At 41.0% G+C, this 26,357-nt stretch overlaps 1 protein-coding gene across 10 annotated transcripts in view; it reads right to left on the minus strand.

The window, feature by feature from the left end:
* The window catches only part of RGSL1 (regulator of G protein signaling like 1), a 131,526-nt gene that overhangs the window by 74,049 nt on the left and 31,120 nt on the right, over positions 1-26,357 (minus strand). For all 10 annotated transcript variants that reach the window (XM_055234349.2, XM_055234350.2, XM_063613811.1 and 7 more), the window contains 3 exons: positions 19,928-19,990; positions 19,289-19,511; positions 15,376-15,483 (listed from right to left, as the gene is read on the minus strand). In XM_055234349.2, the coding sequence (XP_055090324.1) occupies positions 15,376-15,483; positions 19,289-19,511; positions 19,928-19,990 (394 nt within the window). The remainder of the gene's footprint in view (positions 1-15,375; positions 15,484-19,288; positions 19,512-19,927; positions 19,991-26,357) is intronic.

The following is a 26,357-nucleotide window of genomic DNA, read 5'->3' on the forward strand; positions in this document are numbered from 1 at the left end:
AAAGACCCCCAAATAGCCAAAGCAATCCTAAGCAAAAAGGACAAAGCTAGAAGCATCATACTACCTGGTTTCAAAAGTTACTACAAAGCTACAGTAACCAAACCAGCACCATGGAAACAGATACATAGACCAATGGGACAGAACATAGAGCCCAGATATAAATCCATGCCTTTACAGCCAACTCATCTTCAACAAATGTGCAAAGAAGACACAATGGGGAAATAACAGTCTCTTCAATAAATGGTGCTAAGAAAGCTGGATAACTGGACAGGCGCCGTGGCACACACCTGTAAACCTGTAATCCCAGCTCTTAGGGAGGCCGAGGCGGGCAGATCACCTGAGGTCAGAAGTTTGAGACCAGCCTGACCAACATAGAGAAACCCCGTCTCTACTAAAAATACAAAATTAGCCGGGCATGGTGGTGCATGCCTGTAATCCCAGCTACTTGGGAGGCTGAGGCAGGAGAATCTCTTGAACCTGGGAGGCAGAGATTGCGGTGAGCTGAGATTGCACCATTGCACTCCAGCCTGGGCAACAAAAGCGCATCTCTGTCTCAAACAAATAAAGAAAGCAAGCTGGATAACTATATGGAGGAGCATGAAACTAGACCTCTATCTCTTATCATATACAAAAATCAAATAAAAATGTATTAAAGACAAAAATCTAAGACCTGAAACTATAAAACTATTAGATGAAAGCATTGGGGAAATGCTCCAGGACATTGGTCTGGGCAAAGACGTTTCGTATAAGACCTCAAAAAAAAAAAAGCACCAGCAACCAAAATAAAAATATACAAATAGGATTACATCCTAAAATTTATTCACAGTAACAAAAACAATTATCAAAATAAACAGGCAACCCATAGACTGGGAGAAAATATTTGCAGACTATCCATCTGAAAAGGGATTCATAACCAGAATATATAAGAAGCTCAAACAACTCAATAGCAAACCAAATAATCCAATTTAAAAATGGGCAAAAGATCTGAATAGACGTTTCTCAAAAGAAAACATACAAGTAGTCAACAGGTATATGAAAAAAATGCTCAGCATCACTAATCATCAGAGAAATGCAAATCAAAACTATGAGAGCCAGGCGCAGTGGCTCACGCCTGCAATCCCAGCACTTTGGGAGGCTGAGGCAGGTGGATCACCAGAGGTCAGGAGTTCAAGACCAGCCTGACCAACATGGTGAAACCTCATCTCTACCAAAAATACAAAATTAGCTGGGTGTGGTGGCAGGCACCTATAATCCCAGCTACTCAGGAGGCTGAGGCAGGAGAATCACTTGAACCCGGGAGGCAGAGGTTGCAGTGGGCCGAAATCACGCTATTGCACTCCAGCCTGGGCAACAAGAGTGAAACTCCACCTCAAAAAAAAAAAAAAAACACCACCACCAACCACCACCACCAACAACAACAAAACTACAATGAGATATGATCTTGTCCTAGTTAAAATGGCTTTTTATCAAAAAGACGGAATAACAGATGCTGGTGAGGTTGTGTAAAAAGGAAAACACCCGCACATTGTTGGTTGGAATGTAAATTAGTACAGCCAGTATGAAAAATAGTATGGAGGTTTCTCGGAAAATTAAAAATAGAACTACCATACAACACAGCAATTCTATTACTGGGTATATAGTGTAAAGAAAGAAAATCAACATATCAAAAAAATATCTGGGCCGGGCCTGGCGGCTCACACTATCAGCACATTGAGAGGCTGAAGTGGGCGGATTGTTTGAGCCCGGGAGTTCGAGATCAGCCTGAGCAACATGCCAAAACCCCATCTCTAAAACAATAAAATAATTAGCTGGGTGTGGTGGCATGTGCCTGTGGTCCCAACTACTCGGGGAGGCTGAGGTGGGAGGATTGCTTGAGTCCAAGAGGTCAAGGCTACAGTGAGCCATGATTGCACCACTGAATTCCAACCTGAGGACAGAGACAGACCCTGTCCCAAAAAAGAAAAAAAAAAAATCTGCACTCCCATGTTCATTGTAGTACTATTCACAATAGCCAAGATATGAGATCAACCTAAGTAATCATCAAAAGATGAATGGATAAAGAAAACATGGTACATATACACAATGGAATATTATCCAGCCATAAAAAAGAATGAAATCTTGTCTTTTGCAGCAACATGAATGAAACTGGAGGTCATTATGTTATGTGAAATAAGCCAAGCACAGAAAGACAAACATCACATGTTCTTACTCATATGTGGGGGCTTAAAAAGGGATTTCATGAAGACAAGGAGTATGATTGGTGGTCACCAAAGGCTGCAAAGGTTAGGGGGAAGGAGGGAAGAAAGAAATTGATTAATGAGTATAAATATATGGTTTGATAGAAGAAATAAGACCTAGCGTTAGAAAGATGAGCAGGGTGAGGCCAGGCACGGTGGCTCATACCTGTAATCCCAGCACTTTGGGAGGCCGAGGCAGTCAGATCACCTGAGGTCGGGAGTTCGAGACCAGCCTGACCAACATGGAGAAACCCTGTCTCTACTAAAAATACAAAACTAGCCGGGCATGGTGGCACATGCTGTAATCTCAGCTACTTGGGAGGCTGAGGCAGGAGAATTGCTTGAACCCGGGAGGTGGAGTTTGCAGTGAGCCAAGATTGTGCCATTGCACTCCAGCCTGGGCAATAAAAGTGAAACTCGGTCTCAAAAAAAAAAAAAAAAAAAAAAGTGAGCAGGGTGAATATAGCAATATAGCTTACAACAATCTATTGTATATTTCAAGCTAGCTAGAAGAGAAGAATGTTAATGGTTCCAGTGCAAGCAAAAACAAATATTTAGGGTGATGGATATCCCAAGTATACTAATTTTATCTTTACAAATTATGTGAATGTGTTTGTCACATGTACCCTGAAACTATGTACATCTATTACAGCAGCAGTTAAAAAAAAAACTTAAAATGGTAAGGTAGCATTTTAAACCCAAGGTATAAGTAATCATATCAAATGTAAGTGGACTAAATATGCTTACTAAAAGGCAATTGTCAGATTGGATTTAAATGGAAACAAAAATATAAGAAATAAGATTAGGCTTAAAAGGGGCTTAGCTTAAATATAAGAACAAAGGGATATTAAAGAAAAAAGATGGGATAAAAGGTAATGACTATCAAAATGGAGACAAAGACTATAAAGCAGGAAGTGTTATTAGAGAAAAATAATTATTCTAGCAGGAATCTATAATTCCAAATTTGCTTGCATCTAACAATGTAGACTCAAATAAAGCAAAAATTGAAAGTGCTAAAAAGATAAATGAAAAAATCCAGAGCGGGAGATTAGTAATGTCTCTTCTAACTGATAGCAATGAAAACCAAAGTTATCAGTAAAAATACAGAAAGTGTGAATGTGCTTAGCCAAATACACCTAACTAACATATACAGAATACTGCACTCAACATTACATGTCTTATAGACATTTAAATATAATGAGAGTATCACAAACAACTTCATGTCAGTATATTTGAAATGTCAAATGAAATTGCCAAATTCATAAAATATACAACATACTAAAATGGCATAAAAAGAAATAGAAAATCTAAACAGTCCTATATATTTTGAAGCGATTAAATCTGTGATTAATTTGAGATTGAGATTGAGGCAAGGGTGTCTCAATGTAATGCCACATCCATCTAAAAAGGTAATGGAAGACCTAGTAAGAGCAATAAGGTAATAAAGGAAAATCAAATATATAAAAATCTTAAAAAATGAAACTCTTTATTCACAGAGGACATAATTGTGTGTATCAAAGGAATTTGCAAATAAACTTGTAGAATTAGCTACTTCAGTAAAGTTTTGAAATACTGGTCTATTACATAAAAATCAATTATATTTCTATATGCTAGACAAAGTTAAAAATAAAACTTTAAAAATTTACAAGTACATCAGAAAACATTTATAAGTGCATCAGAAAACATCAAAGGTCTAGAAATAAATATAATGGAGGTATATAATAATGTTAAGTGGAAAACTATAAAAATTATTAGTTTTAAATACAAATTAATGAATACATGAATAAATGGAGGAATATGCCAAATCCATCGATTAAAAGATATAATAGGAAATGATGTCACAGAAAATAGCAACGGAGGGAGCTCTCAGACTTCATCCTTTCACAAAAGCAACTAAGGGTACGACAAAAATGGTGAGAATCAGAGCTTTGGAGAATTCTTGAATCTAGTCAAGAACTTATGACAACCAGGGAAAGTCTTGGTGAAGAAAGATGAGGATGCATTGTGGTAAAGAAAGTGTGGCATTTTAAATTGTCCACATACCCCCCACCCCCAATCTCCACATCAGTGGTGGCCATGATGACAGCAGCCCATATTGTAATGCAGGTTGCTAGTGCCAGAAGGCGAAATATGAATCTTATTTTCAAAAAATTGTGGTTGTTTGTTTTGACCTAAAGTTATCTGGCTCCCTGAACAACTGACACAAGGACTAGCCTTTATTTTGCCATACTTGGAGTGTTTCCAAGGCTGGGGAGGCTTCCCAAGTGAAATTACTAAAAGAATTTAAGGGCACAAGTATTGACCACCATAGCTTGGGCCTAGGGACAACAGTTGGGATAGCATTTGACAGACCAAGAAGCTGGGAAAAGATGAAGTTGGGGAAGGGTACATATGGGGTAATAAGGGTTTTCAAAGCTTGTATGTATACCAGAGAATCAGGAAGTCCATATATATACCTAGAACTGGATGTATGCTCAGAAAAGGCATTAGAAGACCCAAAACTTTCACCTCTGGCTGAAATTTAGTTTCCAAGCAAGCGAGGAGTGAAGGCTAAAGAAGAGTTATATAAGTGGTCTAGCTAGCTAAGTGTTGAAAGAGCATCCCAACACAGAGCCAATCTACGAAGACCGGTAATTTATTTTTTTCTTCTTTTGTTTTCTTTTTTGGCTCCAAGAATTTAAGGAAATTCTCAAAACACTATATGACCATAGGCTAACAGAACTAAGACTTCAGTGGCCACGTATGACAAAGAATACAGACTTTACAAAAATAGTTGAGAAAAGTCACTAAATAAACAACACCAACCCCAAAGGCAGAACAACAAATCCTGGGGAGTTTCTAATTTCCTTGGGAGACTCTAATTTCCATAGCTGTTACATTATAATATTAAAAAGTCCAGTCTTCTACAAAAAAACTATGAGGTATGCAAAAAAAAGTATGGCCCATTCACAGGAAAAAAGGACCAATGGAAATTGTCCATGAGAAGTCCAGCCATTGTACTTATTAGTCTTTCAATCAATTGTCTCAGATACGCTCAAAGAACTAAAGGAAACCATGAGCAAAGTAAGTTACAAAAACCCGGGAGAATTATGTCTAACCAAAAGAGAGTACTAATAAAAAGAAACTGGCCGGGCGTGGTGACTCACACTTGTAATCCCAGCACTTTGGGAGGATGTAGGCTAGCGGATCACCTGAGGTCAGGAGTTTGAGACCATTCTGGCCAACATGGTGAAACCCCGTCTCTACTAAAAATACAAAAATTAGCTGCCCATGGTGGTGTGTACCTGTAGTCCCAGCTACTCAGGAGGCTGAGGCAGGGGAATCGCTTGAACCCGGGAGGCAGAGGTTGCAGTGAGCCAAGATTCCACCACTGCATTCCAGCCTGGGTGACAGAGTGAGGCTCTGTCTCAAAAAAAAAAAAAAAAAAAAAAAAAAAAAGAAAAGAAAAAAGAGAGAGAGAGAAATTACAAAAGGGACCAAATAAAAATTTGGGGGCTGAAAAGCATGATAACTTTGTTTTTTTAAAAAACTTTTAAGTTTTGTAGGTACTTAGGTGTGTATATTTATGGGATACATAAGATGTTTTGATACAGGCATGCAATATATAATTATTACATCATGAAAGATGGAGTATTCATCCACTCAAGCATTTATCCTTTGTGTTACAAACAATCCAATTATGTTCTTTTAGTTATTTAAAAATGTACAATTAAATTATTATTGACAATAGCCACTCCGCTGTGCTATCAAATACTAGGCTTTATTCATTCAAACTACTTTTTTGTACCCATTAACTATCCTTATCTCCTCCTCACCACCCTACACAACCCCCCCTCCCCCAACCCCACAACTACCCTTCCTAGCTGCTGGTAACCATCCTTCTACTCTCTATCTCCAGGGGTTCAATTGTTTTGATTTTTAGATCCCACAAATATATGAGAACATGCAATGTTTGTCTTTCTGTGCCTGGCTTATTTCACTTAACATAATGACCTCCAGTTCCATCCATGTTGTTGCACATGAATGAATCTCATTCTTTTTATGGCTGAATAGTATTCCATTGTGTATAGGAGCACATTTTCTTTATCAATTCATCTGGATCCATTTCTTTTTCTATGTCCATCTTGATGATGTTCATGATAGCCAAGATTTGGAAGCAACCTACACGTCCATCTTGATGGACGTGTAGGTTGCTTCCAAATCTTGGCTATCATGAACAGTGCTGCAACAAACATGGGAGTGCAGATAACTCTTTGATAATTGATTTCCTTTCTTTTGGGTATACCTAGCAGTGGGGTTGCTGGATCATATGATAGCTCTATTTTTAGTTTTTTGAAGAATCTCCAAATTGTTCTCCATAGTGGTTGTACTAATTTACATTCCCACCAACAGTGTGCAAGGGTTTCCTTTTCTCCACATCCTTGCCAGCATTTGTTATTGCCTGTCTTTTGGATATAAGCCATTTTCACTGGGGTGAGATGACATCACATTGTAGTTTCAATCTGCATTTCTCTGATCAATGATGTTGGGCACCTTGAAAAGTACATTAATTTTGAGCTAAAGGAAAATAAAAACATCACATGCCAAAACCTATGGGATGCAGTGAAAACACTGTTCAAAAAGGAACTTACAAATGCAGATATTAAAACATTAATTTCCTTTAGCTCAAAACATTAATTTTGAGCTAAAGGAAAATAAAAACATCACATGCCAAAACCTATGGGATGCAGTGAAAACACTGCTCAAAAAGAAACTTATAAATGCAGATATTAAAAAAGAGGATACCAAGTAAATAATCTAGCCTTGCAGGTTCAGGAACTTGATAAAGAAGAGCATGCTAAATCTGTTTTTGTTGTTGTTTTTTAGAGGTCTTACTCTGTTGCCTAGGCTGGAGCACTGTGGCGTGATCATAGCTCACTGCAACCTCAGCTTCCTAAGCTCAAGCAATCCTCCCACCCCAGCCTCACAAGTAGCTGGGACTACAGGCATGTGCCACTATGCCTGGTTAATTTTTTAATTTTTTGTAGAGACAGGGTGTCATTATGTGCTCAGACTGTTCTCAAACTCCTAGGTTCAAGGTATCCTTCTGCCTCGGCTTCCAAGTGCTGGGATTGCAGGTATGAGCCACTGCATCCGGCCAAGCTAAATCTAAAACCAGCAGAAGAAAGGAATAATAAAGACTAGAGTGGAAGTAGACAAAATAGAGAGTAGAAGCATCTACTCCCTGAGAGCAATAGAGACCATCAAAAAAAACAATAGCTTTTTCTTTTGAAAAAATAACAAAATTGACATTTAGCTAGACTTATCAAGAAAAAAAGGGAAAAGAATTAAATTACTAACATCAGAAATAAAAGTGAAGACATTACTACCAAACTTACAGAAATAAAAAGGATTACAAGAGACTGCTATAAACAATTTTATGGCAACAAATTAGGTAATCTAGATAAACAAAGTTCAAAAAAATGCACAAACGTCTAAAACTGACTCAAGAAAAAATAACTGTTTGAATGGGAGATTGAACCAATAATCAAGAACCACCCAACCAAGAAAAGCTCAGGACCTGATGACTTCACTGGTAAATTCTACATAACATTTCAAGAAGAATTAACATCAATTCTTCTTAAACTCTGCTAAAATATTGAAGAGGAGGAGATGCTTCCTAACTCATTCTGAGGTCAGCATGATCCTAATAATAAATCAGACAAAGACAATCCACAAAAGCTATGGACCAACATTCCTTATGGATATACATGCAAAAATCCTCAATACAAAGTGAACATATCAAATCCAGTAGAATATTAAGGAGGTTACACATCAAGGCTGGGTGTAGCGGCTCACGTCTGTAATCCCAGCACTCTGGGAAGCAGAGGAGGATCACTTGAGGCCAGGAGTTCAAGACCATCCTAGACAACATGGTGAAACCCCATCTCTACTAAAAATTCGAAAATTAGCCAGGTGTAATGGTACACACCTGTAATCCCAGCTACTCGGGAGGCTGAGGCAGGAGAATCACTTGAACCTGGGAGATGGAGGTTGCAGTGAGCCGAGATGCGCCACTGCATCCTGGGCGACAGAGCACTCCAGAAAGGGCAACAGAGCAAGACTCCAGCTCAAAAAAAGAAAAAAAAGAAAGAAAGAGAGAAAGAGAGAAAGGAAGGAAGGAAGAAAATCATCTCAATTGATGGAGAAAAAGCATTTGACAAAATCCAACAGTCTTTCATCATAAAAATCATCTAACAAACTAGAAATAGAAGAGAACATCCTCAACATGATAAAGGGCAAAGTCACAGGAAACATTATAGTAAATGGTGAAAGACTGAAATCTTTGCCCTTCAGCTCAGGAAGAAGATAAGCATGCCTTCTTTCACTGTTCTTATTTAGCATTATACTGGAAGTTCTAGACAGAGCACTTATGCAAGAAAATAAAATAAAAATGTCCACATTGGGAAGGAACAAGCAAAGCTATTTTATTCAGAGGTGACACGTGACACGATCCAATGTATAGAAAATTCTAAAGAATCCACAAAATACTATTAAACCTAGGAAACAAATTCAGCAAAATTTTAGCATACAAGTTCAATATGCAATAATCAGTTGTATTTCTATATACTCACAATGAACAATCTGAAATGAAATAAAAATAGTTCCACTTACAATAGCATCAGAATTAAATACTTATAAATGTAATCATGAAAATGTAAAACTTGTAAACTAAAAATTACAGAGTATTGCTGAAAGAAATTAAAGAAGACTTAGAGAAAAATATATCCTGTGTTCATAAATTGGAAGATTGAATATGGCAATGCTAGCCAAAATGATCTACAGATTCAGTACAATCTCAATCCAAACCCCAATGATTATTTTTTGAAAAAATGGAAAAGTTCATCCAAAAACTCACATAGAATTGCAGGCTATCCCAAATAGCAAAAACGACCTTGAAAAAATAAAATTGAAGGACTCACATCTCCTGATTTTAAAACTTACTATAAAACACAGTTATCAAAATAGCGTGGTACTAGCATAAAAATAAACTCAGAGATCAATGGAATTGAATTTTGATTCCAAAAATAAAAACATACATGTACAGTCAATTTATTTTTGACTAGCATGTCTACACCATTCAATGGGGGAAAAAAGAGTCTCTTCAACAAATGGTGCTGGATCAATTGGCTATTCATACACAAAAGAATGAAGTTAAACTCCTTCCTCACACCACACACAAAAAAATAACTCAAAATGAATAACAAACTTAAGTGTAGATGCTAATACTTTAAAGCTTTTGGATAAAACAAAGAGATAAATCTTCAAGACTGCAGATTTGGCAAAAGTTTTTAAATATGACACTAAAAGCACAAGCAAAAAAATGAAAGAAAACACAAATTGGACTTCACCAAAATTGAAAACTTTTGTGCATCAAAGAACATTATCAAGATAGTGAAAATACAGCCCACAGAATGGAAGTAAATATTTGCAAATCATATATCTGGTAAGAATCTAGTATTTAACTTTTCAGACAAGCAAATGCTAAGGGAATTTGTTGCCACCAGACCTGCCTTACAAGAGGTCCTTAAGGGAGTGCTAAATATGGAAATGAAAGACTGTTATTGACTACCACAAAAGCACACTTAAGTACATAGACCAGTGACACTATAAGCCAACTACAAAATCAAGTCTGCATAATAACCAGCTAATGAGGACAGAATCAAATCCACACCTATCAATATTAACCTTGAATGTAAATGGGCTAAATGTCCCAATTAAAAGGCACAGAGTGGCAGGCTGGTAAACAAGCAAGACCCAACTGTTTACTATCTTCAAGAGAATCATCTCACATGCAATGACACCCACAGGCTCAAAGTAAAGAGATGGAGAAAAATCTACCAAGCAAATGGAAAACAAACAAAAAAGGCAGAGGTTGCTATTCTAATTTCAGACAAAACAGTCTTTAAGTCAACAACAATCAAAAAAGAAAAATAAAGGCATTACATAATGGTAAAAGGAACTATCCTAAATATATAAGTATGCACCCAATACAGGAGCTCCCAGGATCATAAAACAAGTTCTTAGAGACCTGCAAAGAGACTTAGACAATCACACAATAACAGTGGGAGACTTCAACACCCCACTGATGGTATTAGATCTTTGAGGCAGAAAGCTAACAAAGGTATTCCAGACCTGAACACAACACTTGACCCAAATGGACCTAACTGGCATCTACAGAAATTTTCACCCCAAAACAACAGAACATACATTCTTCTCATCTGCACATGGCATGTACTCTAAAATTGGCCACATGAGAGCCAGGTGCCATGGCTCAAGCCTGTAATCCCAGCACTTTGGGAGGTGGAGGCAGGAAGATCACCTGAAGTCAGGAGTTCGAGACCAGCTGGGCCAACATGGTGAAACCCCATCTCTACTAAAAATACAAAAATTAGCCAAGTGTGATGGTGGGCGCCTGTAATCCCGGTTCTTCAGGAGGCTGAGGCATGAGAATTGCTTGAACCTAGGAGGTGGAGGTTGCAGTGAGCCAAGATGGTGCCATTGCACTCCAGGCTGGGCAACAAGAGCAAGACTCTGTCTCAAAAAACAAAAACCAACCACACTGTTGGCCCATGGCACAATAAAAATAGAAATCACTAAGAAAATCACTAAAAAGACCACTCAAAACCATACAATTACATGGAAACTAAACAATCTGCTCCTGAATGACTTCTGAGTAAACAATAAAACTGAGGCAGAAATCAAGAAATTCTTTGAAATCCATAAGAACAAAGATACAACATATCAGAATCTCTGGGACACACACATTCTTTAGCTGGATCCACTAAAAAGATCTGATTGCAGTGACAACTCCAATAGCAATGAGTTAATCTAGTTTCTTGATTTTGGCTTTTAAGCATCATTCTCTAAGAAAAGGAATGAGGCTCTTCAAATAAACGACTGATTCTAGAGCTGGAGCAGGGAAAGTAGAAAATGCACCTGGGAGGCATATACAAAAAAGCAAGAGCATGCTCAAGAGACATTTCTAAACGAGACATAAGCCAGCTTGAAATGGGTGCCACTTACCAAACTGGGGAAAATTTGAGCACCAAAATAATCACAGTAATGAATTATAACCCATTGAATAAAAAAAAAAAAGAGTTCATACAGATATAAATTAATGAATTAAGAGTGTAAGAATGAGATATTTACATAATTTTAAAGTACACCCCCCACAATACTTATTAACCATGAAAGGAAAAATAATAAATTTATAACAAAGAATCCTGGCAGGTACCACATTAACCAAATGATCAAAGGGAAGATCAATGCCTATAATCTCAGTGCTCTGGGAGGTCAAGGCAAGATCTCTTGAGGCCAGGAGTTCAAAAACAGCCAGGAGAATATAGTGAGACTCCATTTCTACAAAAAGAGGAGTGGGAACATCATCAGTAATGGAACAAAGCAAAATCGTGCAACACTTGCTGCAATGAAAAGAACTGCAATATTTCTGAATAACCTGAATGCATAACCTGAATCTAATCATGAGAAAACATCAAACAAAAATGAAGGGACCTCTGAAAAATAGACTTGGAATCTTCAAAAGTGTCAAAGATATAAAAGTCAAAGAAAATCTGAGTAAGATGACATTCAATAAATACTGAATTTGGTCTGAAAATTAAGTGGTAGTAATGCATCAGTGTTAATTTCCCTATTCTGATCATTGTATTGTGGATTTGTGGGAGAATGTCCTTGTTTGTGGAAAGTATACACTGAATTATTTGAGGACGATGGGGCATTAGGTTGACAGCTACTGTCAAGTGGTTCAATAAAGGATTTTTTTCCTGTACTTTTTTTTCTATAAGTTAATTGTTATTTTCAAGAGAAAATAGCAACTTTTTTCAGATATATATATTTATCTGTCTCCTGAAAAAAAATACATATCTCCTGACACGTATATATATATATATTTTTATATCAGGAGATATAAAAAAATATATATATAAATATGTATCTCCTGAAAAAGATACACAGACACACACACACGCACACACACACACATACACATACACACAGTCTATTATCTTTCTATCTATCTCTTTTTCATTCCTATCATAAAGAAGGACAAGAAGCAGTTCACATTGATGTAGGATGGACAGCATATATATTTACTGTCTTGCCATTATTATATTAACTTTTCTATCCTCTGACATAATGTAATTCAATGGGCAGCACTGGTCTAGACCTACAGAACCTAAAGGTATAAAGATGACAAATTTCTCTAAGTAAGTCTCTGATACTGATGGTAAATGGAACCCTTCTTTCATTCCTTGGTACCTGGGCCCATTTATTCTACTACTGAAGACACACCTTAAAATGGTCTTTGAATTATCCTGGAAGATGATGCCTCATTTTCCCAAGGTATCGTCATTCTCCCCCAACATTCTGGTAGCTCCAAGCTGCTTTCACAGCTGTGCCTTCAAAAAGTGGATCCATCACTCTATCAAGCCAGCAGCTCTCAAAGGAAATAGAACTAGTAGATCTCATCTTCATGAGACCCATTGGCCATTGCCACACCTTCTTTGCTATGAAGTGTATCCCTTGGTCAGAGGCAATGTTATGTGAGATCCCATTGAGGGATCAATCACTTATAAGCCCCGAGGTGGTGATGCTGTCTGAGACCTTGCAGCTAAGATACATATCAGTTCCTGTCAAAATGAATTGCTGCTCTTTCCAGAATAGAACGTGTTCAGTGTAATCAGTTTGTCACTAAGTGGCTGGTTTTTATTAGGGATGTTACTATACTGTGGGCTCTGCATTTGTTTCTGTTGCCAGCAACTTGAGTGTTTGGCACTCAAACATGGGGCACATGCTGTTGGTCTGTACATAGCCTCCATCCCTGCCACCTAGAACTCTGTCCATGAGCTCACTGTGCCAGCACTAGAGTGGCTTATGACAGAGACTTGCTGGCATCAACTGGCAGAGTGTCATTCTGTCTGCTTGGTTGTTTAGTGCCTCTTTCATGGTAGTTGTTTTTTGGTGGGCTTTAAGATACAATACAAAGACCTCCACATGTCATGTTTATTCTCATAGATCCATCCACATGTGTATATTCTCAGACCATTTTATCTCCAGTATTCTAATCTTTCTCCTTCTAAGCCCCTGGCTTACCAGCCAAGCCATTCATCACTGCCCATGAGTATGTATATATTCTTATCCTGGGCTACTTCTCTTTCCACACAAACGAATGCACAGGTTCACTGCCAAAGTTCTGCTCATGGGGTTGCAGGGGATTTTTCTCTACCCATCATCTTTCAGGATCACCACTGATAGGAGCTTCAGCTGTTTATTTTCACCAATATATTGAGATGATCCATTCATGAAACAGGTTCAGCTTTTTTCCTCTTCTGTCAGCTGGTCATCAATGTGACCAGCCATAGATGTGATGACAGTGAAGTGGCAGTGCCACAGTGGTAATGACATGGGTGTCTGGGTCACCTGCTTAGGTAGTTTCTTGTACCTTCTGACCTGCCTCATACCTGATTCCAGATGTACCATTTCCATTTTGTGATGAATTACTGTTGAGCCACCTATGACTGGGTGATCTTGAGTAACCCAGTTTGTGACGGTATAGTAATCTATTCTCACACTGCTATAAAGAAATACCTGAGGTTGAGTAATTTGTCATCTTTATACCTTTAGGTTCTGTAGGCCTAGACCAGTGCTGTCCAAATAAAAACATAATGTGAGCCATGTATATAATTTAAAATTTTCTAGTAGTCACATTGAAAAAGCTAAAAAGAAAAGGGTGAAATTAATTTTAACAATGTATTTTATTTACCCACACGTACCAGTCACATTTCAAGTGCTCAATGGCCACATGGGGCTAGTGGCTCCTATAATGGACAGTGTGAGTCTAGAGATCTTAGTTCCTGGAGGCAGAATGCTTCTACTAGAGGAAATAGTAGGCGTTCAATTGCATTAACCTCCTTATGCCAAGAAGTCAGCAGGCAAGCAAAGGAGTCACTGTACTGATAGGGTAATTGATCCTAATCATTAAGATCATGTTACATAGCAGATACTGGACAATTCACTTGCCACTCTTGGTATTCCCTGGCCCAATTTGTATGATAGGTTGACAAGTGAATCAGCCACAGCCTGAGAAGTCGTGATGACCAGGGGCTCAGGTACCCCAGAGATGAGAGTCTAGTAAGACCCCAAGACCAGCAGAGGTGCTAGCTGAGCATGAGAGGAATCTAGGATGGGGAGCAGGAGAGGAAGAAGAGGAATATTAGCAATGGTCTTCAGATAAGGTAGAGTAATATGAGCCTGCCTTTCTCAAATACATTTCCCAGGACAAGAAACTATCAGATTCCTGGAGGAGCTACTCCAAGATGAGGTGAAATTTCTATACAAAGCAAATGGACAGTAGTGGGTGGTATTGGGTACTACCTAGAACCTCCCTTCAGGGCCAAAACGCTCATTCCCCTAGATGCCTGAGTGTTGGCTGCTGATGGCCCAGAGAGGAGGCCCCTTCTGGAAGTTGCTTCAGCCAAAGGAAACTGCCTGGCTATAAACCCTAGGTTATATCCTCCCCAGGGGCATTCACATATCCAGTGGATCAAAGTGGAAGAACTAAAGCCCAAATTAAACTTCTTACCTCATTGAGGGACAACTCTGAAGGGCCACCCTGGCATCAGAGTTTCTTATGGCATCTGCTGAGGCCTGTTGTGATTGCTTCACAGTTGAGCATCTACCTCTCCCCAATCCTGCCTTCCTCACTCTCTTACAGGTATTATTCCCAAGAGCACTCCTTAACAAACATCCCCTCACAAATCTCAGCCTCCAGGTAACTTGACAGAAGAAGAATTCACATTAATTAAAACCCCAGAGTGATAACTAGATAAGAAAGTAGAAATGAACAATCTTAACCATCATCACTTCATTCATTTATGATTACATCTGATTTTCATGATGTGTTTCTATGGTTTCGTAGGAGAAAAAAGACATAGTCATTACCCCCTAACCACCTCTCCATTTCCGACAAAACATGGTTCCTCTTTTGGCTTATGTTCCTTAAGGAACATAAGATTACAGATTTTCTCTTAGATTTGAAAAAACCTAGTTGCCTCGTCTATCCCTGATTTTAAACACTTGCCTATTTTAGGTGCTTTCTCACAGTATATTTTGTAGTCATCACTGATCTTCTGTATGGCCATCTTTGGATTCTTGTAGCAAAGCTCCTCAAAGGACATTTTAGTTATGTCTGTGAAGTAAGGAAAAACAGAGATAGAGTTTAGTTGTCCAAAGTCTGGGTTCAAAGATTCATATACTTTTGTTGAAGGTATTGCCTTTAAAATGCTGGGAGTGGTGGCTCATGTCTGTAATCCCAGCACTTTGAGAGGCTTAGATGGGCGGATCACGAGGTCAGGAGATCGAGACCATCCTGACTAACATGGTGAAACCCTGTCTCTACTAAAAATACAAAAAAATTAACCAGGTGTGGTGGCGGGCACCTGTGGTCCCAGCTACTTGGGAGGCTGAGGCAGGAGAATGGTGTGAACCCGGGAGGCGGAGCTTGTAGTGAGCCGAGATTGGGCCACTGCACTCCATCCAGTCTGGGCCACAGAGGGAGACTCCATCTCAAAAAAAAAAAAAGTTATTTAAAGAGGCCAATAGTGTTTTCATGGGATGTTTACAGAAATAATACAAGTTCCCTAAGCTAAATTATAAGCAAGGAAATAAGCCTCCTCTCCCCTCCAGAATGAGAAGATCCTCTCCTTCTTAGGGAAAACTGACCAATGGAGATTATTTGCCTGAGGGATGCTAGGGTAACCAATATATGACTTGAAAGAGCACTATTTTTTAATCCATATATGAGAAGTAACTCATACAAATGAATGGCAACTCCTTCAAAGCATCCACCTGTTGAAGGATTGAGTAGCAAATGTATTTGTTCTTTTGCAGAGACAGGTTTTCGCCATGTTGCCCAGGCTGGTCTTGAACTCCTGGGTTCTAGCGATACTCCCCCCTTGGCCTCCCGAAGTGCGGGGATGAGACCACAACTACAAATGCATTTCAAACATTCTACTATTGCTTAAAAAAAAGTTGAAGCCCCTAAGAATAACAAATGGCAATGAACATGCTATGCTATGTTTTCCCTTTCTCAGCTCTGACTTTGGGAATTACTTTCAGAATTAACTTACATATCTGAATATTATCAATAGTTGCAAATCATTGTCCTTTGGAATGGATTTTTTTTTTCTAGAAAGAGCCATATATCATCTTAAGTTATGCATGATGAATTGAGAGGGAATACCTTTTTGTATCCAAAATGTGGTGAGACAATGAAGCTGAGATAGTAAGAGACGTTTTAACAATGATCTGGGTAACAGAAGCAGAATAGTAGCACCTTACTTCCTACTGATGAGAAATATTCATTTCGATTGTGAGTTCTGGGATTTAGAGTATATCTAAATGCACAGAGTTCTCCTGGAACTCTCTAGGCAGTTCAGTACTTTCTGAAGCTATACTATTTGAGTCTATAAACAGCACTGGGGTGTGGACCCGTGAATGTGAGCCATCATCATCATCATGATGTGTAATCAAGGAGCATCTTGACCATAAGTGTTAAAAGCAGTGGATTATTTCCGCAGTGGATCCAGGTTTCTAGTCCTGTATCAATTCCTTCTTTGCTGAGCAACCTTGGGCAAGTCTTTTCACCATTCTGGAAGTCATGTTTCCCTGTATAAAAGATGATAGTGGTCAGGTGTGGTGGCTCACACCTGTAATCCCAGCACTTTGGGAGGCTGAGACAGGCGAATCACTTGAGGTCAGGAGTTCGAAACCAGCCTGGCCAAGATAGTGAAACCCTGTCTCTACTAAAATACAAAAATTAGCAGGGCATGGTGGTGGGTGCCTGTAATCCCAGCTACTTTGGAGGCTGAGGCAGGAGAATCGCATGAACCTGGGAGGTGGAGGCTGCAGTGAGGCAAGATAGTGCCACAGCACTCCAGCCTGGGAGACAAAGGGAGATTCCATCTCAAATAATAGTAATAATAATAATTTTTTAAAAGTACCATACATAGGCTAGGCGTGGTCGCTCACACCTTTAATCCCAGCATTTTGGGAAGCCAAGACAGGAGGATGGCTTCAGCCCACGAGTTCAAGCCTAGACTGGGCAACATGGCAAGCCCCCGTCTCTACAAAAAATAAAAAATTAGCTGGGTGTGGTGGTGTATGCCTGTAGTCCCACCAACTTAGGAGGCTGAGGTGGGAGCTTTGCTTGAGTCTGGGAAGTCATGGCTGCAGTGAGCTGTGATTGTTCCACCACACTCCATCTCAAAAAAAAAAAAAAAAAGATAATATTCTAGCTCTGGTACTCTGTGAGTTTAGGGTACAGCTTGAGACACCAACCTACCTGAGATTCAAGACTCTGACTCGGCCAAATGCAAAGAAGGCCCTTTATTAGGCCAGACTTGTGCTCCAAAAAAGCAGTGATAGAGGAAGTAATGATATGTGCTTTGGAGAGGGACAAAGAGCTTCCATGGAGGGTGGTTCACATTCTTACTGGCTATCCCTGGTGTCCCATAGCCACCAAAGTAATGCCCATTGCCCAACATATGTGTGGTGAAACTTACCAGCCATCTTTTCTTCTACTTTGGTCTTGATTCCTGGGAAAGAATCTAAGATCCTTGGTATTTAGAGAGAGAGTGGAATCTCTATGGTTAAAAAAGAGGGCCTATTCATGCTAGATTTAAATAATTTATGCCCAAGCATGGCTCTGAGGGGCAGGCATCCAGGGCATCTTGGTTTGTATATAGAGTGCATATTAAAGTTTTAAAAAAGAGCCGATGTTACATTCTTTTGGTAATCTAACAAGTACCATTTGCTTAGCACCTGCTTGCTATGTAAATACATCACCTCTAATCCTAAACAAATTAGGAGCCATTATCTCCACTGCATAGAAGAAGAAATTAGGTTCAGAGAGATGGAGTAACTTGCCCAGGCTCACAGAGCATATGAATGGTACAACTGAATTTTCAAAGCTTTTGCTTACTCTTTATCCATGTTTTTCAAAGTATAGGTCATGACTCACTAGTATGCCAAAAATTAAATGGTGACATTGTTAGCTTTCATATGACATGAAACATAATAGAATAAAGAGTGTTGGAGTACAGCATCTTATGTAATAAGGGCAAGTATTGCTTTGGAAAGTTTTCTTCATATATATGTGCACATGTATACACAGGTATGTTTAAGGAATTATGAAGTCAAACATTTATTGTGGATCAAAGTTTGAGAAATATGCAGTATTCCAGCTGCCTCAACATAGATAATTAAAGCAGTATGCTCAATTTGAATAATAATGAATAACATTTACAGTATTGAACTCTTAAGTGATTGTGAAACATTGTACTAATAGCTTTCATAGATGATCTCAGGTCACCTGCACAGTAAGTTTGTTATTATTCCCATTTTACAGATGAGAAAACTGGGGCTCAAAGAGAGGTTAAATACATTGCTCAAGCATACAAGTGAATAGGAGAGCACGGGTGTAACCCCAGACTTCTGGGACAGCAAAGCCTTTTGCTCCTAACGACGTCTCTCCACTGCCTGGGTGGGCTGGTGTGTTATGTTAGGGAAGTGGGTAACTGTAAAATATGTACACAGAAATGCACTTGGACCCTATTCTGGAGGAAATGTGGTGAGGTGGAACATGCTTATCAGATGCATGAAATGAAGTATTCAGCATCAACTGTGGTGATGCTTTCGTGGGCAAGAGTCTAGCTACACTTGAGCACTCTGGCTCCCTCAGATCCAGCAGGGAGCTCTACGGTCAGTCTGTCTGGATTCAAATCCTGACTGCAACTTACTCTGACCCTGGGGAGGTCACATCATCTCTGTGCCTCAGTTACTTAGTACTTACCTCATAGGCTGTTTTGATGACCAAATTAGGTAATCTCTGCATTGCATAGTGCTGATGCTTAGTAAATAATTAGTAAATGTTAAATATTATTTTCCAGTTGCCCATATGTAAAGGTCAAAAAAATTACAGTGACTGCTCTGACCTGTTAGAAACACTGGAGATGTCAGCTCTACCTGGAGAGAGCCTCCTTGTTTCAGGTCCTCAGTAGCTATCTTTCGCCACTGCATATAGTCCATTTCCTTCATGTCAGCCAAAGCCTGGCTTAACTCTAGAGACTGCTGAATCCTCTTATAAAGAAGAATATTCTCTTCTTTGCCTATAAATTCTCTTGTACGCTGTCTGGAGCTGATGAACCTGTTCTGTGTCTAAGAGAAGAGGGTGAGGGGAAGACTGCATTTGTTACAGGAACTAAACCAGAAGCAATAATTTTATAATAGCTCAGTGCTCCATGCCTCCCTGTCACATGGTCTTACGCAGGCTGTTTTCAATTGTTAAGAACCATTGCTCCTTTACATGCCAACCCCCACCCTTTTCTAATCAAACTCATTTTCTATAAGGGAGAAATTTTCTGTGGTTGTGAATTTTTCAAGTCATCTTATGCACTGAGTCCTTTTCCTTGAGAGGTTTAGCTTTAGAACAACAGGGACCATGCCAATCTTTGGTTGACTCTAGGAAAAATAACAATTTCATTTATTTTAACACATAACCCTTTTAAAACAGTAATTACTCTCTCTTCTTCCCTCATCCTCATGATTCCTTCCTAACCCAAAGTCCTCCCTACCGTAAAAAGGAGAAACCAGTAGTCCTCTTCATCCAGAAACTCATCATACCAGGGACTGAGCATCTGAAAACCAAACACAGCATATGAATTATGAGGTGGATGGTCAGCTTGCTGCATCTTTCCTGCATATGTTCACCTGGGAGCAGAGTTGGCTGAAGATTCTGGGTTCTGTAATTTGGAGATCTAATGGAACAGCAAACATTAGCTATGACCAACTAGGAGGCATTCTTTTATCTCTGAATAGAGCAGCTAACACAGCCTCTCTCTAAGTCTCAGAGAAGAGTACTAAATATTTACTTAAGAAGAGAGATGACAAATAATTTACAGAAACATTACTTAACATCTGCATATTATTTCATTCTGTTCCAAAGTAATATCTCATTTTTTCTCAAAATGGCCCTGAAAACCAAGTGTCTTTCTTTGGTGTATCTACTCATATCTCCCACTTGAAGACCTTACCCTTTTGTGAAGAACATTTTATTACATTAAAACAAACAAACACACAACAACAAAACCTATGAGTTAGCGCTTAGCTAGATATGTTAACCCATACTCTCAGTTTCATTCATTCATTCATTTGAGAAATGCTTTATGAATGCCTCCTATGTGTCAGGCACTTTACAAATTGCTGGGAATATAGAGATCAACATGCTGCAAGTGTCACTACAAGGAGGTCAACTTCCAGCGTGAACAGCAGCATAACACATGCTCTAACAGAGGTATTAACAAAACTTCTGATTCAGTCAGGGAAATCCAGGAAGAATTCATAAAGGTAAGGAGGTTTAATCTAATGTGCACCTTGCAGGATAAGTAGGGCTCACCACAGGGAAGTTGAGTAAAGATCATGCCAGGCAGTAGAAAGAGCTTAAGCAAAGGCATGGGGATAGGAAAGAACATGTTTGGGAATCATGAGTACTCCAGTGTGGGCTGAAACGTAGCATTCATGTGAAGAGCCCAGGGATGGGAAAGTGGCAAGAGAGGAAGCAGGGATGCATTGGAATTATATATGAGGGACTTGAATGCCTTGCTGAGTAATCTGGGGATTATCTTGTAGGCAATGAATTGTTGATAGTAATTTTTAAGAATGTAAGATTATCTCCGCCAACTGCCTCAATCATGCAGTGAAAAGGTGAGTTTAGGGATATAAATTTTAGTAGCTTTAACAACTCTCCTTGGCCCTGGGAAACTTGAGTGAAGTATATTCCTGAGACAATTCAGTTCAGTGATTGAATCCGAGCAATATGTAATGTGATATAATGTTACTCATTAATAAATAAACTGTAAATATATATTAAATATGAATAATAAAAAAGCATGTGTGAAATGAGCACCCTATTAACATCCCTTTTGGTTTAAAAGGTTTATGACTAGGCCGGGCGCGGTGGCTCACGCCTGTAATCCTAGCACTTTGGAAAGCCGAGGCGGGCGGATCACCTGAGGTTGGGAGTTCAAGACCAGCCTGACCAACATGGAGAAACCCCGTCTCTACTAAAGATACAAAATTAGCTCATCATGGTGGCACATGCCTGTAATCACAGCTACTTGGGAGGCTGAGGCAGGAGAATTGCTTGAACCCGGGAGGCAGAGGTTGCAGTGAGCCAAGATCACGCCATTGCACTCCAGCCTGGGCAACAAGAAAGAAACTCCGTCTCAAAAAATAAATAATTAAGTAAAAAAGATTTATGACTCAGGCTGGGTACAGTGGCTCACGCCTCACGCCTGTAATCCTAGCACTTTTGGAGACCAAGGTGGGCAGATCACTTGAGACAAGGAGTTTGAGACCAGCCTGGGCAACATGGTGAAACCTCAGCTCTACCAAAAAATAAAAAATAAGAAAATAACTGGGCATGGTGGTGTGCACCTATGGGAGGCGCATGCCACCCAAAAGGAGTACCACAAATTAGCTACTGGGGAGTTCAGGTGGAAGAATCACCTGAACCTGGGAGGTGGAGGTTGCAGTGAACCAAGATCATGCTACTGCATTTCAGCCTGGGCAACAGAGGGAGATTTTGTCTCAAAAAAAAAAAAAAATTATGACTCTACCTAATAATTAATAGATAAATAAATTTATTTCTTAAGAAACAATGCTTAATAGAGCATTTTTGATTAAAAGAAACAACCAGATATACATTAAAATAATAGTCATAAATAATAAATATGATAAAACATCATCAAAAACCCTATAATAGTTTTTTGTTAGAATGTATTAGGATTTTCTTTAGAATTGAGCTTGTCCATCACTTGATAAACCCTCCCGGCCCCTTCTCAGAGCAGTGTGTGATGCAATAGATCAAGGTTCTGCAAACATTTTTTTTTTTTTTTTAAATGATAATAACTCAATCCTCTATTTGACAAAGAAGAAGGAGAAGGGAGAGGAAGAAAAAGAAAGTGGGATAAAGGATCAGAAAGGGAGGTAAATAGAAAAAATTAGAGTATGACTCCAGGGTAGACCTGTTTTGTTGTCGCTGGGTTGGTTGGTTGGTTGGTTGGTTTGTCTGTTGTATTTTTCATATGTTTTGCCATGTTGGCCAGGCTGGTCTTGAACTCCTAGCCTCAAGTGATCAACCCGCCTCGGCCTCCCAGAGTCCTGGGACTACAGGCGTAAGCCACCACGTCCAGCCCCCACATTGCTTCTGGCCTCCGTGGTAGACCTCCCAGACGGGGCAGCCAGGCAAAGGCGCTCCCCACATCCCAGACGGGGTGGCCGGGCAGAGGCGCTCCTCACTTCCCAGATGGGGTGGCCGGGCAGAGACGCTCCTCACTTCCTAGGCAGGGTGGCGGCCGGGCAGAGGGGCTCCTCACTTCCCGGACGGGGCGGCCGGGCAGAAGCGCTCCTCACATCTCAGGCGATGGGTGGCCGGGCAGAGGCGCTCCTCACTTCTTCCCAGACTGGGCTGCCGGGCAAAGGCGCTCCTCACTTCCCAGACGGGGCGGCCGGGCAGAGGCACTCCTCACATCCCAGACGATGGGCGGCCTGGCAGAGACGCTCCTCACTTCTTCCCAGATGGGGCGGCCGGGCAGAGGCGCTCCTCACTTCCTAGACTGGGTGGCGGCTGGGCAGAGGCGCTCCTCACCTCCCAGACGGGGAGGCCGGGCAGAGGCGCTCCTCACATCCCAGACGATGGGCGGCCAGGCAGAGACGCTCCCCATCTCGCAGACGGGGCGGTGGCCGGGCAGAGGCTGCAATCCCAGCACCCTGGGAAGCCAAGGCAGGCGGCTGGGAGGCGGAGGCTGCAGCGAGCCAAGACCACGCCACCGCACTCCAGCCCGGGCAACACCGAGCACCGAGTGAGCGAGACTCCGTCTGCAGTCCCAGCACCTGGGGAGGCCAAGGCGGGCAGACCACTCGAGGTCAGGAGCTGGAGACCAGCCTGGCCAGCTTGGCGAAACCGCGCCTCCAGCCAAAGGAGAAAAAGCAGGCAGGGGTGGTGGCGCGCGCCGGCAATCCCAGGCAGCCCGCAGGCCGGGGCAGGAGAATCACGGGAGCCGGAGGGAGGGAGTCTGCAGCGAGCCGACTGTACTCCGGCCTAGGCCACAGAGGGAAGAAAAAGAAACGAACGAAAAGAAGGAAGGAAGGAAGGAAGGAAGGAAGGAAGGAAGGAAGGAAGGAAGGAAGGAAGGAAGGAGAGAGAGAGAGAAAGAAAGAAAAGAAAGAAAGAAAGAAAGAAAGAAAGAAAGAAAGAAAGAAAGAAAGAAAGAAAGAAAAAGAAAGAAAGAAAGAAAGAAAGAAAGAAAAAGAAAGAAAGAAAGAAAGAAAGAAGAAAGAAAGAAAAGGAAGGAAGGGAAGGAAGGGAAGGGAAGGGAAGGGAAGGAAGGAAGGAAGGAAGGAAGGAAGGAAGGAAGGAAGGAAGGAAAGGAAAGGAAGGAAGGGAGGAAGGCAGGCTCTGCAAACGTTTTCTATAAAGTGCCAGATGGTTAATATTTTATGATATATGGCCTACATAGTCTATTGCAAGTACTCAACTATGTAGTTGTAGGACGTGATAGCACGTAAACAAAAGAGCACAGTTTTGTTGCAATAAAATTTCATTTATGGACACTAAAATTTGAATTGCATGTATTATCCATGTGCCCTAATATGTTCTTCTTTTGATTTTTTTTCCTACTATAAAGAAATGTTAAATCATCCCTAGCTTGGTGGCCACACAAATACATGTGGGAAGCTGAATTTGGTTCCCAGACTGTAGTTTGCTAACCTTGCAATAGACTGAGCAGGAATCTGGACACTGGCTCTGCACTTGTCATTAAATAGCAGTGAGACCTGAGAATTTGGCCCATCAGCTGTACAATGAGAGAAGGGATGACAGAATCTCTAATGACCTATTCTAAGGTTATATGTGTCTGATAAAAGGTCAGAAGAGGATGAACACGTATTTACCTACTCACTACCAGGCGCTGCATATAGAGTGTCTTTGAGGTAGCCATTATGATCCCCAATGTACTGATGAGAAAACCAAGGATCAAGATAAGTGATGTCAGGAAGATGGCTGACTAGAAGCCCCTAGCACTTGCCCCTGCCTCCATAAACACAGCTGAAACAATACATGAATAACTACATTCTAATAAAAGTTAAAATAACAAAAGGAAAGTGTACATTGAAGGAGTAACAGAAACCCTGATGAACACAGAAACTCAGGATAGCCACAGAGAGAATGAAAGGAAACATTAGGCCTCCACCACCCACCCCCCGAGCCTGGATCAGCTGGGGACCGGGAGGAACTTCTTCCTATTGTGAAAAGCTAGGCTAGAAGATCTCAGCAGCCCTCATTGAAACATTAGACACCTACAGTCCTCACCACTGGGGTCCCCTGCAGTCCTCACAGGCACTAAGCCCAGCTGAGGGAGCGGCCTAAGGGCCAGACAGCTATGCTCCCGCCAGAGAAGGAGTTGACACTGTGCCCTGCCTCTTGTGGCCTGCAAGACTACTGTGCTGTACCATCTTGGAACTGATATTACTGCTGGAATGTGTCTTGCTCCAGGGGCAAGCAGCCACAGCTTCCCTTCATCCCTGAGGGTAAACTGCTGCCAAACCACCCCCACCCGATGGCCTGACATCCCCAACCCAAGATGCAGGCAGCTGTCACACTCTTCCCCTTGGGGCCAACCACAAGTGGAACTGCTCTGCCCACTTCTCCCTAACCCCTTCAGGCTGAACATTAAGCTCTACACTCCCTCTTGGGGAAATAGCACTTTGGTAGAATTGCTTCATCTACCACTCTCAGCTGCAGCTGTACCCTGCCCCTAGGGGCCTGAACTGAAATGGCACACTGCCTCCTGAGGAAACCGTGCCTTGTTGGAGCTGCCCCATATTTCTCTCCCAGTCACTGCTGAGCCCTGAACCTGTGAACTGAAGCCAAAGCTTCACACACCCTCCTGGGAAAATGATGCGTTGGTGGAACTGCTCCATCTATCCCACCCAGTTGCTGCTGTACCCTGGCCCCTGGGAAAACAGAACCTTGGCTGTTCAGAGCAGTCACATCTTCTCAGTGCCTGATTTAAAGCAGTGTCCTGCCTCCCAGAAGAGTGGTCATGTACACCAATACCTAAGCTGAGTGGCATCTTACATCCCAGGGAAATAGTGCCTGGGCTACCTGGAATAGTCACACCCCTGGGCCTAAGCTGAAGTGGCACTGAGCAGCTGTGCATTCCAGGACTAAGACGACATAGTACCCCGGGTCCCAGGGAAACAGAACAGTGGCTGAGCTGAGGCACCCCACACTAGAGGCCAAAAGAATTATAGTACCCTGCTTCCCTGGAGCTGAACTAGCCCTCTAGAGTCCTAGCTGCTAAGACATCCCTTTCCCTGTATCCCAAGTATTCTAGGATACTTGGTGCCACTGCACCTGGCTTCAGAGTCTGGGATACTTCTGAGCCCCACCGTCCCACGGTCTAGAGTCACCACTACTTGGTGCCTCATCCCTAGGGACCTGAGTTGCCACTGAGCCCTATTGGCTCAAGTTCCCAAACCCACTCTGTGGGCCCAAACCTCCAGAGTACCCCTTCTTCCCCAAAGCTGGACCAGAGCTGTGCTCTGTCCCTCAGGGTAGAATTACAGTTACAATCGAACCCCTGGGCTTGAGCTACCAGGGGCTGCTGCAGAGTCACATATCCTGGCTCTGTGGGTAGCCTACATCCAACCATTCCACATAAAGTGAACGTGCACCCCAAGACCCAAGTGCTACTAATATGTACAACAAACTCCTGTGAGACAAGTTTACCTATATAACAAACCTGCACATGTACCCCCGAATCTAAAATGAAAGTTAAAAAAAGAAAATAAGCAAAATAATAGAAATATATGTCTATAAATATTACATATACATATTATGTCTCATTTTAAATATAATACAAGTATATTTTATGTGTACATAATAGATGTACATTATATGCACATATGTATTCATATACATTATGAGAATTATATATTTAT

The sequence above is a fragment of the Symphalangus syndactylus genome, chromosome 19, assembly GCF_028878055.3.
Source record: "Symphalangus syndactylus isolate Jambi chromosome 19, NHGRI_mSymSyn1-v2.1_pri, whole genome shotgun sequence".
In the NCBI taxonomy this organism is placed as follows: domain Eukaryota; kingdom Metazoa; phylum Chordata; class Mammalia; order Primates; family Hylobatidae; genus Symphalangus; species Symphalangus syndactylus.